A 17,761-nucleotide genomic window follows, 5' to 3' on the forward strand; every position below is an offset into this window, starting at 1 on the left:
ATCCCTCCACCTAACACCTGAACGATAACAATTCTTCCTCCAAGAAGTAACAAGAATCGTTACGTTCCCCGTCTCTCGTCCAGGAACATTCACGTTATCGTTACGATCCCAATTCCTCCTCCAAGAAGTAACAAGAATCGTTACGTTCCCCGTCTCTCGTCCAGGAACATTCACGTTATCGTTACGATCCCAATTCCTCCTCCAAGAGGTAACAAGAATCGTTACGTTCCCCGTCTCTCGTCCAGGAACCATCAGGTTATCATACGACCCCAATTCCTCCTCCAAGAGGTAACAAGAATCGTTTCTTCCACAACGTTCCTCGTCCAGAAACAGCAGAGGAAAGTTTTACCTGGTCGATGTCTCTGATTAAAACCGACTCTCTCCCTTTCATCTCCTTCTCATACACTCATCCATCCATATTATTCTCCCTCCCGGCCCCCTTTCCCTATCTTACAGACCCCCTCCCCCACTCTCACCCACGTACATTTCGCATAACTTTTATTCAGAGTTAATTTGAATTTCCACGAGGTTCTCCTCCGACCAACTTCGCCGCTTTTACAACTTGAAACAAACTTGTCGGTAACTTAGATCTCCTGCTGTAGTTCTTTAATTGTCTCCGGAGCACAGCAAGTCACAAACGGGACTAAATTGGAAGACCTGGCTCACTCGCCTGTCGGTTAAAAAAAAACCTGGGTTTTAATCAGGAAAAGATTTGGGTTTTCTTAAAGTCTTCAACTGTGCCAATGTGGTCTTGTGGAGGACAGCAGCCCCGCAATCTTTGTTTTAAAAATTCAGATGAGATTTAGCAACATTGCAAGAATAAAAAAAAAAAATAAAATAAAATAAATAAAAACACCAAGGTTAACCCCTTACTGTTTTTTTTTTTTGGGGGGGGGGAAATCTTAGATATGTGGGCAACAGAAGACCATCGATCTTTGCTATACTAATTTCCATGCAATTTAGCAACACTAATCATTAAATTAATCACCGAACGTGAAAAAAACACCAAGATTACCATTTCTCTTGAAATTCGGTCAAATTGGGCCTCATGCATTGCTGACCTCTGATACACCCAAAAGATCATTACTGTACTGTGGATGTGTTTCTGCACCAAGTCACCCAGTTGTATCTGTACTGTGTATGTATGCGTGCCTGTGTTTGTGTACCAAGTCACCCTCTTGTATCTGTACTGTGTATGTGTACCAAGTCACCCAGTTCTATCTGTACTGTGTATATGTGTGTGCCTGTGTTTGTATATCAAGTTTCCCAGTTGTACCTATACTGTTTGTGTGTACCTGTGTTTCTTCACCAAGTCATCCAGTTGTATCTGTACTGTGTTTGTGTGTGCGCCTGTGTTTCTGCACCAAGTCACCCCGTTGTATCTGTATTCTGTATGTGCGTGCGTGTGCCTGTGTTTGTATACCGAGTCACCCAGTTGTATCTGTACTATGTTTGCGTGTGTGCCTGTGTTTCTGCACCAAATCACCCAGTTGTATCTGTACTGTGTTTGTGTGTGCGCCTGTGTTTCTGCACCAAGTCACCCCTTTGTATCTGTACTCTGTATGTGCGTGCGTGTGCCTGTGTTTGTATACCGAGTCACCCAGTTGTATCTGTACTATGTTTGCGTGTGTGCCTGTGTTTCTGCACCAAGTCACCCAGTTGTATCTGTACTGTGTTTGTGTGTGCGCCTGTGTTTCTGCACCAAGTCACCCAGTTGTATCTGTACTGTGTTTGTGTGTGCGCCTGTGTTTCTGCACCAAGTCACCCCGTTGTATCTGTACTCTGTATGTGCATGTGCCTGTGTTTGTATACCGAGTCACCTAGTTGTATCTGTACCGTGTTTGTGTGTGTGCCTCTGTTTCCGCACCAAGTCACCCAGTTGTATCTGTACTGTGTTTGTGCGTGTGCCTGTGTTTGTATATTAAAGTCACCCAGTTGTATCTGTACTGTGTTTGTGTGTGTGCCTGTGTTTCTGCACCAAGTCACCCCGTTGTATCTGTACTGTGTATGTGCATGTGCCTGTGTTTGTATACCGAGTCACCCAGTTGTATCTGTACCGTGTTTGCGTGTGTGCCTCTGTTTCTCCGCATCAAGTCACCCAGTTGTATCTGTACTGTGTTTGTGCGTGTGCCTGTGTTTGTATAAAAGTCACCCAGTTGTATCTGTACTGTGTTTGTGTGTGTGCCTGTGTTTCTGCACCAAGTCACCCCGTTGTATCTGTACTGTGTATGTGCATGTGCCTGTGTTTGTATACCGAGGTCACCCAGTTGTATCTGTACCGTGTTTGCGTGTGTGCCTCTGTTTCCGCACCAAGTCACCCAGTTGTATCTGTACTGTGTTTGTGCGTGTGCCTGTGTTTGTATAAAAAGTCACCCAGTTATATCTGTACTGTGTTGTGTGTGTGCCTGTGTTTCTGCACCAAGTCACCCCCGTTGTATCTGTACTGTGTATGTGCATGTGCCTGTGTTTGTATACCGAGTCACCCAGTTGTATCTGTACCGTGTTTGCGTGTGTGCCCTCTGTTTCCGCACCAAGTCACCCAGTTGTATCTGTACTGTGTTTGTGCGTGTGCCTGTGTTTGTTTAAAATGTCACCCAGTTGTATCTGTAATGTGTTTGTGTGTGTGCCTGTGTTTCTGCACTGTCACCCAGTTTGTATAGGTCGTGTCGTTATGAAATATATTTGTGGAAACCAGTTTCACCACCAGAATCTGACGTCGCATTTCTCTGATCACTTTGAAACACACACACACACACACCCCAAAAAAAGCATCGTAAACAGTAAATGCATTCTAACGGGCATAAAATTTCATCTGTAACAGATTATACTAGAACATAGCGTTTATTAAACTTTACATTATTCATTGCAGTAATGAATGAATATCTCCTATCATCTAACGTACGGTAGAGAATAATCTTATGTACAGTGTCTGTTTATTGCAGTATTCCTCTACAGGTCCAAAAAGACATGCAGAATCACTTAAAGTCAACTGGATAGTTATTTGGATTCTCTTTCAGAATAGGAACTTTAAATTCACTGTTTTTTTTTTTTTTTTTTATCAGAAACAAAGCCGAATTGAATTCATTTGTTTCCTAATGAAGTGTTTCGTAGGAGTGGAAAAACTTTGTTTATCTTAAAATCACGATCAACGTCTATGTTAGATCAGTACTTGGTTTATATAATTTTTTTTAAGTTCATAACATTTATTACCTCACAAAGCTTCATGAGCCAGTAGCGAATGCCTCGGTTGACGGGAGAGAAGGACAGGCTTAAATATTTTTTTTCATAACTTACCGTGCAGGGAACCACTTCTTTTCAAACAAGCGCGATTTAAAGGCATGAAATGGGTTCATTATATCGTCATGCCTTGGCGTCTATGACCTAGATCTTAGGATGCCAGAAAACCTCAAATCAACCAATCAATGAATCGTCAAGTCTTCATTTATCAGTCTTTTTCTTCTACCCAAAGGGTAAGAAGTAGAAAAGAAGACCAGCTTCTTCTTCTTCTTCTTCTTCTTCTTCTTCTTCAGTGAACATCTAAAAATCTTCCTTTTCAATGTTTTCTATTTTCGTTGCCTGTTGTTTTTCTCCTTTCCCCGAGTCTTAGCGATTTACCGACGCTAAGGACCGAAGTACACTACTGGCTGATCATGAAGCCTCGGAGCCTCGGGTCACACAAGCGTCCCCGGCTTCATCATCGCCTCCGAGGAGAAGATGAACTTGGTCTCGGGGGAGGTGCGGTCCTCCCCGAAAATCCCCGGCGTCGAGAGGATAGGCGTGGCCGTCCCGGCCGGGGAAGTGGCCCCTCTCGGGGACCCCAATTTGGGGACTTTGCTATAAGGAGGAGGCGGAGGGGAGGTGAAGTTGGTGCTCGCAACCGTCGAGTAGGAAGACTTCCGCGACGAGGGTGGATTCGAGATGCCGTTTAGAGGCAGCCCCGACGTCTCCTGGAAGTTCGGGGTCAAGAGGTTGCCAATGATGCCCAATTCCTGGCCCCGAGTGCCTCTCCTGATGGTGCAGAAGTCCGGCGCTGTGGAGTAGACTGTCGACGCTGCTGGATTGGCGTAGGGCCCCAGATCGCTGAAGGAGGCCCTCCTGCCGTTGGGGATAGGGGCGTAGTCTCGCCCGCTGTAGTCGACGAAGGGGACGTAACCTCGACTTGCGTCACCGTCCTGCGGGTAGAGAAAATAATTTGATTTATTACAGTTTCGTTTAACGACCATTTGAAAATGATTTGAAAATGTCATTGAAAATTAAAAAAGTCGATAATTTGATGCAAATATTTATGTAAATATAAATTTTCGCATTACATTTAAATGGATTTAGTGTTGAAATATATTGCTTGAAAATTTTCTAATACAGCATTACTACTAGTAGTACTACTACTGCTTATAATAATAATAATAATAATAATAATAATAATAATAATAATAATGATAATAACAATATTAGTAATAATAATAATAATAATATATAATTATAATCGTAATAATAATAATACTAATGATAATACTATATATTTATAATCATAATAATTCCTAATGAAATGTTTTAAACATATATATATATATATATATATATATATATATATATATATATATATATATATATATATGTATATATATAAATATATAAATATACAAATATATATATATAATATATATATATATATATATATATATATATATATATATATATATATATATATATATATATATATTATGTAATAAAATATTACTATACAGTGTTGCTAAAGTGCACTCAGATTAAAGGCTAAGACATGTAGAGATACCTTTTGATATATATATATATATATATATATATATATATATATATATATATATATATATATATATATATATATATATATATACAGAGAGAGAGAGAGAGAGAGAGAGAGAGAGAGAGAGAGAGAGAGAGAGAGAGAGAGAGAGAGAGAGAGAGAGAAATACCGCTTCACGAATACATTCCCTGATGATAAAAAAAAAAAAAGTAAAAAAACCTAAAACCATTCTGCCACATATTTTCAGCATCATTTTTCAAAAACTTTCCCGTTGAACGAAAGGACAAAAAAGGTTATGGAATCAAAAGATATTGACGTCGGGGTTTTTCCATTCCGCTAATGTGGTTTTGGACTGGAGTTAGGCAGCGGGGCTTTTGATCTATAGGTTTTGTATTGGCGTTGCATGGTGGGATTTCGTTTATGATATAGAATAGGATTGATCTGCAACTTTGCAATGTTGGGAATGAATGGGAAGTGTGCCAACTGTGATCTGACTGTGGAATGATCTTCCTAATCTGTCGGTTGAATGGGTGGGACTTCAGAAGTTCAAAGTTTAGGTTATATTTTCGTCCCTGTTTGTGTGTTTGTTTATGTGTGTGTTTGTTTATGTGTGTGTTTGTTTGTAAACAGCTTCCTGTCAACTATTTAATTCTAGAGCAATGAAACTTGCAGGGATTAACTGTTATGTAAAAAGCAGGAAATGATTAAGGTTAAGGTCACGGTCAACCAAAATGTGACATCATTGTCACAGAGACTTCAAACTTGATTCATATTTGAGAGCATAAAAATCCACGCCAACTGATACCTGTTAAGGTCAAAGCTCAAGGTCGAGCATAAGGTCGAGAAAAAAGCTGCTGCGGCGGAGGTCTGCGCTCTACTGAGTGCTCCTCTAGTTATAATTGTTTTCCATTGAACAGGTTGACATAAGCCTTGATATATAATTTATACATAACTGATCTATTTCAACGTGGTTACTTATCTCAAAATATTTTACATTCTTTATCCATTACTTATTTATAGTTTACTTTCTCTTCCCTTATTTCCTTTCCTCACTGGGGTGCTTTCCCTGTTGGAGCCCTTGGGCTTGTAGCATTCTGCTTATCAAACAGGGTTGTACCTTGGCAATAATAATAATAATAATAATAATAATAATAATAATAATAATAATAATAATAATAATAATAATAAAGAGTATGGATTGCTGATAAAATATAGGGATTAGACTAAAAATATATGTAATATCAACATTGGATTATGCTAAAAGTATGTTTTATTGGAAAAGGATGGGAATTACACTAAAAAGTATTTGAAATTAAGGAAAAATTAGTGTTTGATACTAAAAATATAGTGCTAGAAAAAAATATCAGAATTGTACTAAAAGTATGTTTATTACAACAGGATTACTGCAATATATCACGCTATAATTAAATTATTATTATTATTATAATTAATTATTATTATTATTATTATTATTATTATCATCATCATCACTACTACTACTACTACTACTACTATTATTATTATTATTATTATTATTATTATTATTATTATTATTATTATTATTATCATTATTATTATTAGCTAAGCTACAATCCTAGTTGGAAAAGCAGGATGCTGTAAGCCTACAGAATAGCCCAGTGGGGAAAGGAAATAATGAATTGAACTACATGATAACTAATGTACAAATAAAACAAAATATTTAAAAGCTTTAACAACATTAAAAATAGATCTTTTTTATATAAATTATAAAAAAGAGACTTATGTCCACCCGTTCAACATAAAGAACATTCGATTAAAGTTTGAAGTTTCGAAGTTGTTTGTTAAAACAGGAAGAGCTAAAGCGAACGATCAGAAAAAAAAAATAGAGATTATTGCAATATAAATTAAACATTTGACTCGATTATCCCTCGAACATCAGCAAAGCAGCAATTGGAAAATCGTCCTTAGATGGATGTGATCCCGTCATCATATATTCTAATAACATTGGAAGGACCAAGTTAATTACTACCAGTAATTACACGGTATTTTTCGAATTTGCCCGGCGAGGGAAAACTCAAGGGGCGGAGACTTTATAAAATGTTCTAATTGCTTTTGAATATTTAATGCTCGGCGCTGAAAGCAGAATTCTAATTGCTTTAACACAGGACGTCCGGCATTGCATGGCGCAGATTACGTTAATGAGAAAAAGGACATTGCTTTAGAATACTTGTATTGGTATGACAATGAAATAATATCCAACACAACAGGTTTTGTAGATTTGAGAACAAACCCCTATTGGGAGTTAAATGGCAGGATTAGGAATGAAACTATAAGAGAGATTAATCCAGTGTCGTATGTGGATGAGACCATGATAAGGCGTCGATGGAGATGGTTAATTCACAAAACTTTCAACTGGGCTCCACAAGGCACTAGAAGAGTTGGAAGACCCAGGCCTACATGGCTGAGGATGATGAAGCGTGAAGTGGGTTATGATAATGGAGAAGTATTTATTTAATAGCTCAAGATAGAGGCGATTGGTAAAATCTAACCGAGGCCCTTTGCGTCAATAGGCGTAGGAGGAGATGGTGATGATGCATTGCATGCAAGTGAAGCGATGTTGTTCTACAGTCATGGACTTCCCTCAAGACTAAGTAAACATAAGCTAAGCTGTTTCAATTAAACGTTTAAAGACCACTCATGAATGGCAGAGACAAGGGACATTGACATTGCCCTGTCAAGCAGGACAATGCCCTAGAGACTGACCATATATACATATGGTCGGCGTCTAAGTCCTCTCTCCACCAAAGCTAGACCCTATAGGCTCCCCTAAAACACCCCCAACCCTTAGCTCACAAGGATGGTGAGGTTGCAGCGACCAAAGGAACTAACAAGCTTGACCGGGACTCGAATCCCAGTCTGGCTATCACCAGTGAGGTATGTTATCACAATTGACATAAATTGAAAACGGATAATACTCTAAGCATAAAATTTGTTTCCAGTTATATGCGTGACAAAATCTAAGAGTTTAGTGAAGTTCATTATTGAATCATCCCATGTATTCCTGCATATTTCATTATTTGAAACTAACGCAAGGAAATTATCGAAACAGTTCTTATACTTAAATCCTAATGTTTAGATTTTTACATGATCTAAAATAGGTTTATTTCCTTTTAGTTTAAAATATCTGTTCAAATTTGTATCAATAGTTACAGCAGGATGAAAAAAAAAAATCGTTTTCTAAAGAGCCATTAGCAAATGGAAGATGAAAAAATGTCATGGGCTGGGTTGATCAATCAATGAATAAAAAGCGACTACTGAATATATGCGACAGTTCTATATATTACCCAGTTGCACTGGCTACAGATTATAGCTTCATTTGGGGGAGTGACAGTTCAGCATGCAACACTGAATGAAATTAAGACAAATGAGTTTGAGAGGAAAAGCTATTAGGATTACCTACACAGAAGTGGAATAAGATGGAGAGTACATAAATCAGGATCGGGACACTGAGTAAGCAGGGAGTGCTTGTAGCTAGAGGCACAGTTGGAAAAGGGTAGTATAATAACATCAAAAAGGCAATAGAATGCCTCTAAAAAATCAAATACAGTCTAGAATTAGCTAAATAAGATCTAAATATCAAAACATGAGGAGTATATAAATCAGATTTGGGATACTGAGTCAGCAGGGAGTGCTTGTAGCTAGAGACTACATCATAAAGGTACTATAAGGCCTCTTAAAATCATAAGCAGTCTAAAATTTGCTAAATCAGAACCAGCAATGAAAACATGTAAACTCACCAAGTCTGGGATGAAGTTATGTGTCGACTCGCTGCTCAGCCTGTTCAGAGTGTGGGCCGCTTGGTACTTGTTGTCTTGTGATGGAGAGATTTCGTTGAAGATGGTATGAGAAGGGGTCGGCGTCAACTCCTCTGCCATCTTAGTCTCGGACGGAGCTGAATACATATCGACGGAGGCAAGGGGTCCCTGGCCTGACGTCAAAGGTGGAGATTTCTCCGAAACCGGAGAGCCTGAATAAAAAGCCAAGAAGGAGAACGTCTTAAGGCTGTGCCGTCAACGTTGTTGTTGTCATAATTCCTAGAATATTTTTGGCTGTTTAATTTCTGTACGTTATATTAAAATGGAAGGATTCCTTCCAAAGTAAATACAGCAAAGTAGTGTAATGCTAAAATACAGTACAGATACATATCTAAGTATATATTTTAGATACTTACATGTTATTTATGGACACAGGAACTTATCAATAATGCAAGAAAAGTGCATGACTACTGTACATCTATGTGCCTTAAAGATTATATAAATAGTATCTAGGTTAGTTAGCAGGTGCATTGGTAACAAATACATGTTATGTTACGAACAACGTTTTGTCTGCAAATACTACCAAAGTGAGCTGTGGTGAAAAGAGAATTGATACCAAGCACATATAAACGCCAATATGTATACATATAGATTTTATATATACATATATATATATATATATATATATATATATATATATATATATATATATATATATATATATATATATATATATATATATATATAACAGTATATACTGTAATATATATATATATATATATATATGTATATATATATATATATATATATATATGTGTGTGTGTGTGTATATATATACAGTATATATATATATATATATATATATATATATATATATATATATATATATATATATATATATATACTGTATATAAAAATATATATAAACAAATATACATACAATATATATATACACACACACACACACACACACACACACACACACATATATATATATATATATATATATATATATATATATATATATATATATATATATAAATATATATATATATATATATATATATATATATATATATATATATATATATATCCAGTATATGCTTTAAATTCCTTGCATAGATAGAAACAAACAAATACCAGTGTCATCATATTCAGTATAACAGCACATCTATTTTAAAAGAAAAGGAATTGCAGTTATTAAACTAGTCAAGCCCCTTGGAGGACAAACGCATAGAAAGCGTCCTAGAGAAGTAGCCAATGGGGATTCTAATACTCCTAGAAGACATAAAGAACACCAAAGAATAGTTTTCAAAAAGTACATGAAAAATTAGAAGTGATATGATGCTCGTTTAGGAGGACCCTGTAATTTGCGCGTGTCAGAGTAGTGGAGTACACCAATAACTAGCATAAAGTACAAATATTTTGTTTGTTTTCATTTTCAGGAAATGGTATAAAACATCAGGGTATTGATCAACTGTGTGATGTTAGTCAACAAACTACACTCTAACAAGAAAGACGTAATTTGCACGTGTATCAGAGTAGTGTTGTACACCAGTAACTAGCAGAGCAGAAATATTTTCTTTTCATTTTCAAGAGTTGGTATAAAACATCAGAGTAATGATCTACTGTGTGATAATAGTCAATAAATTACACTCAAACAAGAAAGACCCTCTAATTTGCATGTGTCAGAGTAATGGTGTACATCAGTAACTAGCAGAGTAGAAGTATTTTGTTTTCTTTTTTAGGAGATGGTATATAACATCAGGATTATGATCTACTATGTAATGTTAGTCAACATACTACACTCAAAGAAGAAAGACCCTCTAATCTGCACGTGTATCAGAGAAGTGGAGTACACCAATAATTGGCAGAGTATAGAAATATTCTTCTTGTTTTCATTTTTTAGGAGATGGTATATAACATCAGGGTAATGATCTACTGTGTGATGTTATTCAACAAACTACACTCAAACAAGAAAGACCGTCTAATTTGCATGTGTATCAGAGTAGTGGAGTACACCAGTAGCTAGCTTAAAGTACAAATATTTTGCTTGTTTTCCTTTCCAGCAGTTGCATGTAACATCAGGATAATGATCTACTATTTAATGTTAGACAACAAACTACAATCAAACTCATTAATAATAAAGTCATGTCACAGACCTTTACTGAACCTCACTGTTCGACGTCCCAAGTAATCTGTAACATTTGAAGTTTTAAGTTTCCTTGTTAGCAAAGTGAGTGACTGATTTCCTCCCTAACTTCTGGAGATATCCAGATCATATAATTGTATTACATTCTCACTGTGGAAGTCTGAAGGGGCATTTCAGTGACCTTACGCATGGACATAAAATTAGTAAGAATGAAAATTTCTTCATATTAGGTCTATGTTAAGCAAAAAATGATATGTCATGAGAGTTCAGTGACCTTACTCATGGACACAAAATGAGTGTGAAATGGTAATATGTGAGAAGTTTGATATGTCAAAAAAATAAAATAATATGCCATGATAAAAAATTTGTTAAAATATTAAATAACAATCAAAATGAACTGGAGTTAAAAAGAAGAATGTTATGGCTGCATTGAAATTATATTTCATTTATAAAAGAAAGCAAATGTATTCCCAAACTGAAACTCACCATAAACACTGCCTCTAATTCTCCTGGTACGTTCTTGTTTGCAATAAAAAAAAGGTGTAAACGAATTAAGAAAAGAAATGTAAACAGAGGTCTTCTGAATATAGTGATAAAAGGTTTAGAGTTCTCTTGTTTGAGGGTACAATCGGGCACACTATTCTATCTTATTTCTCTTCTTCTTCTTTTGTTAAAGTTTTTATAGTTCATTTAGTAAATATTTATTTTAATGTTGTTACAGTAATTAAGATATTTTTCTTGTTTCCTTTCCTCATTTTCCCCGTTGGAGCCCCTGGGCTTAAAGCATCCAGCCTTTTCCAACTGGAGTTGTAGCTTAGCAAATAATAATAATAATAAAAATAATAATAATAATAATAATAATAATAATAATAATAATAATAATAATAAAGGAGTTCATTCGTGAAGAAGTTTATACTTTTCCTTTTTGTCAGTGGTATTACAAAGTCGTTTTTTTCCTAACACCTGATTCCTGAGCAATTCTCCTTTTCTTTTTTCGAATAAAGGTTTTGCAGGAAAAGTTTCTCTGTTTATTTTTGACATTTACATAAACTTTTCCTTTGGAGTTTTTTGTGTTTGGAAAAATTCTAAATATGTTGGTAACATTTCTATTTGCCACAGTACGATGAGCTTTAATCTAGGTTTCATTTTTATATGATGATATTCTAACTCCTTCTAAACCATGGTGGGTTCGAACTCAACTTGTTGAACACTTCTTCATCCCATGATGATGAAAGGAGGAACTTTTGATATCTCCTCTCTCTCTCTCTCTCTCTCTCTCTCTCTCTCTCTCTCTCTCTCTCTCTCTCTCTCTCTCTCTCTCTCTCTCTCTCTCTCTCTCTATATATATATATATAAATATCTTTATATATATATATATATATATATATATATATATATATATATATATATATATATATATATATATATATATATATACATATATTTATATATAGACACATCTATACTGTGTATATACTTAATATATATATATATATATATATATATATATATATATATATATATATATAAATCTTGTCACACAGTGGCATTACAGACGTATAACTCAAGTAAAGGAGAAGAGGGAGTAGTCATTCCCTGATGAGAGGAGGTTGAGGGTGTGCGTTAACATATTAATATAAATATTTAGCCGTCATTCTTGACGGGTCACATACACTGATATATATATATATATATATATATATATATATATATATATATATATATATATATATATATATATATATATACATATATATATGTATATATATATATATATATATATATATATATATATATATATATATGCGTGTGTTTGTGTGTGGAAACGTATACATGTATGCACAAAATACGTACACGTTTTTGCTGTATATCACTTTATTTCAATCGTCGAAATATCCAGAGAAAAAGCAATATTTAAAAACATTGTCATTAAAACTATACCTTGCTTAGTGAAACATAATTTTCAGCTTCTAATGTTAATCAATGAAAAAATCCAACTAAAATAATCTTTCTTAATCGGTTTAGTTATTTTCATAAATTCAATGACTCGTAAATACCAATTCTATCCCCAGATAAAATAATAATAATAGAATATACACACAAGATGTCCATTTCCGATTAAATAGAATCACTTCACCGGAGCGGATTTTTTTCCGCACGGAAATAAATCTGCTCATTAGGAGGCATGTTTTTAGAAGAGAGTATTCTCCCCGGCCAGCCACGTAGCTTCTATAAGCTGCTACACTGGAACTGTGTGGGTTAGCAGTGCACACTTCTAGGAAATCACTGCCGCTCGGAAATTCTTCCAAGCGGCTAGCATGTGAAGCACCTCATTGATCTTCATTGATATATAATCCACGCGTACAAAACCGTGCGGCATCAATCTACTCATGTGAAGTGAGCCATAGATAAGATAGGTTACATATCATCCTGAACCTTGGGCCCAGCCTCATTGATCTTCATTGCTATCTAATACGCGCGGACAAAACCGTGCGGCATCAATCCGCTAGTGAGCCATAGTTAAGTCACGTATCTCCTGAACCTTGGATCCGATTACATCACTCAGCATCTCAAATTTTCATTGAATCTGACACAGATCACAACACAGCCTTTCGTGTAACTAAATTTGTATTCTCTTATTATTCAAGGAAGTGAATTCCATAGCGAAAGGAAGTCTTTAGACACGAGAAAGGATTCAGAAACCAAAAGAAGCTTGGTTTCAATGCTTTATCCAGTGGAAATTTTTAGATTTTTTTTTTGGACATAAATTTCAGGAAAGGAGACCTCTAGAAAAGAAAAAGAATCTAGATTGCAATACTTTATCCCACTGCATTTTGGAGGCTTTTGTATCGGCCAATCCGCTGTTAAATTACATTTGCAAAGGTTTTTGTGTGGGCAAGTCAGCTGTTAAATTACTTTTGCAAAGGTTTTTGGGTGGGTAAGTCAGCTGTTAAATTAATTATGCAAAGGTTTTTATGTGTCAAGTCAGATGTTAAATAATTTTTGCAAAGGTTCATGTGTGAGCAAGTCGAGCTGTTAAATTACTTCTGCAAAGATTTTTGGGTGGGTAAGTCAGCTGTTAAATTAATTATGCAAAGGTTTTTGTGTGTCAAGTCAGATGTTAAATCATTTTTGCAAAGGCTCATGTGTGGGCAAGTCAGCTGTTAAATTACTTCTGCAAAGATTTTTGGGTGGGTAAGTCAGCTGTTAAATTAATTATGCAAAGGTTTTTGTGTCAAGTCAGATGTTAAATCATTTTTGCAAAGGTTCATGTGTGGGCAAGTCAGCTGTTAAATTACTTCTGCAAAAGTTTTTTGGTTGGTAAGTCAGCTGTTAAATTACTTATGCAAAGGTTTTTGTGTGTCAAATCAGATGTTAAATCATTTTTGCAAAGGTTTATGCGTAGGCAAGTCACCTGTTAAATTACTTTTGTAAAGGTTTTTATGTGGGTAAGTCAGCTGTTAAATTACTTTTGTAAGGGTTTTTATGTGGGTAAGTCAGCTGTTAAATTACTTTTGTAAGGGTTTTTATGTGGGTAAGTCTGCTGTTAAATTAGTTTGAGGAGGTTTTTGTGTGGGCAAGTCAGCTGTTAAATCATTTTTGCAAGGGTTTTTGTGTAGGCAGGTCAGCAGTTAAATTTGTGGCAAATCAGCTGTTAATTTACTTTTGCAAAGATTTTGTGTGGGCAAATCAGCTGTTGAATTACATTTGTAAAGGTTTTTGTGCGGGAAAGTCAGCTGTTAAATTACGTTTGTAAAGGTTTTTGTGCGGGCAAGTCAGCTGTTAAATTACTTTTGCAAAGGATTTGTATTTGTATAGGTTTCACTTACATGTCACACTCAATAAAACAATAAATACTATATACATTTGGTATAAATATTATGAAGTAGTAGAGAGAGAGAGAGAGAGAGAGAGAGAGAGAGAGAGAGAGAGAGAGAGAGAGAGAGAGAGAGAGAGATAGAGAGAGAGAGAGAGAGAGAGAGAGAGAGAGAAACAATACATTTGTACATACAGTATATTCAAATCAAAATTTAAATTCATATTAACATTTATTAGTAAAATTAAATAAATAACTCTTGATGTTTAATGGTATCTTAATAAACTTTTTAAGTATTACAATGAGACATTGGTGAAATTTATACGGCTGAAAAGAACTTTCATCTCCTTCCTCATAAATGAAGGCTTATTTGATCTCCAGATAAACCATGAAGGGCAAAGATTATTTTTTTCCCTAAAAAACAGACACAGGACACAGTTATCATAATCTATTATATTTGGTTAACAGTTATCAATAGTTAAGAGAGGTTAAATTCTAAAGGATCTTCATCTATTAAAAGGTAAACAACCACTCTTTTGCAATTGTGGATTGAAATGATACCTACGAATGGAAGTAATTGAATACGCGAGCAATGATAATCAACTTCTTTTGGTTAAACTAATCTCACCTTTGATATTGGAGTGTCTCTTGTTGCACAGAATGAGAGAGGCGACCACTACTGCCACGATAACAATTGCTATCACTCCTCCCACTAGGAGCAGCACAGGTACGGTTTCTGATCAGGAGAAAACAATAAATATTGTAAAGCTATCTATGAAGGAATAAATCAAATATCTATAAAAAATTTGTCTTTGAAGGAATAAAGTTAATAGCTGTTACAAAACTGTCTATGAAGAAATGAGTTAATAAATGTTACAACACAGCCTATGAAGGAATAAAGTTAGTAACTGTTACAAAACAGCCTATGAAGGAATAAAGTTAATAACTGTTACAAAACTGTTAATGAGGGAATAAAGTTAATAGCTGCTGCATCATTGTCTATGAAGGAATAAAGCTAATAGCTGTTAAAAGACTTTCCATGAAGGAATAATGTTAGAAGCTGTTGCAAAACTGTCTATGAAAAAATTAAGTTAATAGCTTTTGCAAAAAGTCTATGAAGGAATAAAGTTAATAGCTGTTAAAAGACTTTCCATGAAGGAATAAAGTTAGAAGTTGTTACAAAAATGTCTATGAAGGAAATAAGTTAATAGCTGTTGCAAAACAGTCTATGAAGGAATAAAATAAATAGCTTGTTACAAAATAGCCTGCAAAGGAATATAGTTAAAAGCAGCTCAAAAAGTGTCTCTGAAGGAGAAAGCTAATAGTTATTACAAAACTGTCTTTAAAGGAATAAAGGCAATAGTTATTACAAAACAGTCTATGAAGGAATAACGTTAACAGCTGTTGCAAAACAGTCTATGAAAGACTACAGTTAAAAGCTGTTACAAAAGTCTATGAAGGAATAAAGTTAATAGCTATTGCAAAACAGTCTGCAAAGGACTACAGTTAAAAGCAGTTTAAAAAGTGTCTGTGAAGGAATGAGGTTAATAGCTATCACAAAACTGTCTGTGAATGAATAAAGTTAATAGCTATTACAAAACCGTTTATGAAGGAATGAGGTTAATAGCTATTACAAAACTGTCTGTGAAGGAATAAAGTTAATAGCTATTACAAAACCGTTTATGAAGGAATGAGGTTAATAGCTATTACAAAACTGTCTGTGAAGGAATAAAGTTAATAACTGTTACCAAACTGTCTAGGAAGGATACAGTCAATACCAGTTGCAAATAGTCTGCGAAGAAATAAATCTAATAGCAGTTGCAAAACTGTCTATGAAGAAATACAGCTAACACTAGCAAAAATGTCTACAAAGGACTGAATTTAATACTTGTTACAAATCTGTTTATGAAGGAGTACAGTTAATAGTAGTTGCAAAATTGGAATAAAGTTGACAACTGTTGGAAGACTTTCCATGAAGGAATGAGTTAATAAATGTTACAAAAATGTCTATAAAGGAATAAAGTTAATAGCTATTGCAAAACAGTCATATGAAGGAAACCATTATTAGCTATTGCAAAGATGTCATTGAATGGATAATTATTTAACTTTAATAAACTGTACTTGAAGGAATGAAAATAATGGGCACTGCAGAAGTGTTAAAGAATGGCTTAACTTGAAACAATTTACTCCAGAACTGTCAAGGAACTATTATAGAACTACTGTATATATGTGGGGTACCCGGCCAGCAACAACTGGTTTAGAAACCATGAAAACTTCAATAAATAAGTGAGAAATAGTAAGATATGAAATAAATAAACCGTTCGGATCATACTCTCTTTATGCATTAGTATCTGGTTCCCGGTGACACCAAATTCATTAAAAAATTTGCTGTTAAAAGAAAAAAAAATCCTGGTAAGAATGTTGCCAAGCATTTACCGTTTCAAAAATAGATATGTTGAGGTAAAGGAGTGATATTACGGTCACCAACCCGTAAAAGGTAGGAGGGTAAATTTACTGTCGCCTGTATTATACTGAAATACAGCTGAGAACAGTATAATTTTATGGAGAATTTCCATTAAAATTACGTTTATTTTTTTAAAGTGTATATATGTGGGGTAAACAGCAACCTACAACAGGTGTAGAAAGCATGAACACGTGAACAGAAAAAAAGAAACGAAACAAATAAGACATTCAAATCTTACTCTCTTTATGCAATAGTATTTGCTTCCTGGCGACACCATATTCGTTGACCACTGAGCAGTTATAAGCACCGAAATCTTGGTTTTCAGCATCGTGGATAACCAGTGTGTTTCTGAGACCTTCTTCTTGTTGATCCTCCACCACTTCGTATCTGGGGTCACCTGTGAAACCAAGATTCCTGTTTGAGAAACACAGACAGCTGTTTTGAAATGTGAGCAGCACGATTAAACGGCCTCAGAAATCAGTTGCATGCATTAATGCTACATTAGTCTGAACTATTAATATTGTGTTATTAGAAAATTATCCTTTCTTATATCTACACGGTATTTAAGAATTTGGGATATTTCAGCACAACAACAACAAATGCAGCCGTTTCTAGTTTACTGTAGGACGAATACATGTTGAACAAGTATTTAAATACAAATGTACATCTTACCGAAGGTAGAATACAATCCAAGTTGCATCTCCAACATTTAGTAACACAATCTAAATCTAAAATCTACACCAAGCTCGTA

General features: G+C 34.9%; 1 protein-coding gene across 1 annotated transcript in view; it reads right to left on the bottom strand.

Annotated features, from left to right (window-relative positions):
* Positions 1-2,567: 2,567 nt before the first annotated feature.
* Positions 2,568-17,761, bottom strand: part of LOC137632792 (irregular chiasm C-roughest protein-like) — a 52,783-nt gene continuing 37,589 nt past the window's right edge. The window contains exons 9-13 of the mRNA XM_068364881.1: positions 17,249-17,407; positions 15,175-15,282; positions 10,740-10,775; positions 8,560-8,789; positions 2,568-4,172 (exon numbers count right to left, since the gene is read on the bottom strand). Coding sequence (XP_068220982.1) covers positions 3,672-4,172; positions 8,560-8,789; positions 10,740-10,775; positions 15,175-15,282; positions 17,249-17,407 — 1,034 coding nt within the window. The 3' untranslated portion in view covers positions 2,568-3,671. The remainder of the gene's footprint in view (positions 4,173-8,559; positions 8,790-10,739; positions 10,776-15,174; positions 15,283-17,248; positions 17,408-17,761) is intronic.

Source organism: Palaemon carinicauda, chromosome 42 (genome assembly GCF_036898095.1).
Source record: "Palaemon carinicauda isolate YSFRI2023 chromosome 42, ASM3689809v2, whole genome shotgun sequence".
Classification (NCBI taxonomy): domain Eukaryota; kingdom Metazoa; phylum Arthropoda; class Malacostraca; order Decapoda; family Palaemonidae; genus Palaemon; species Palaemon carinicauda.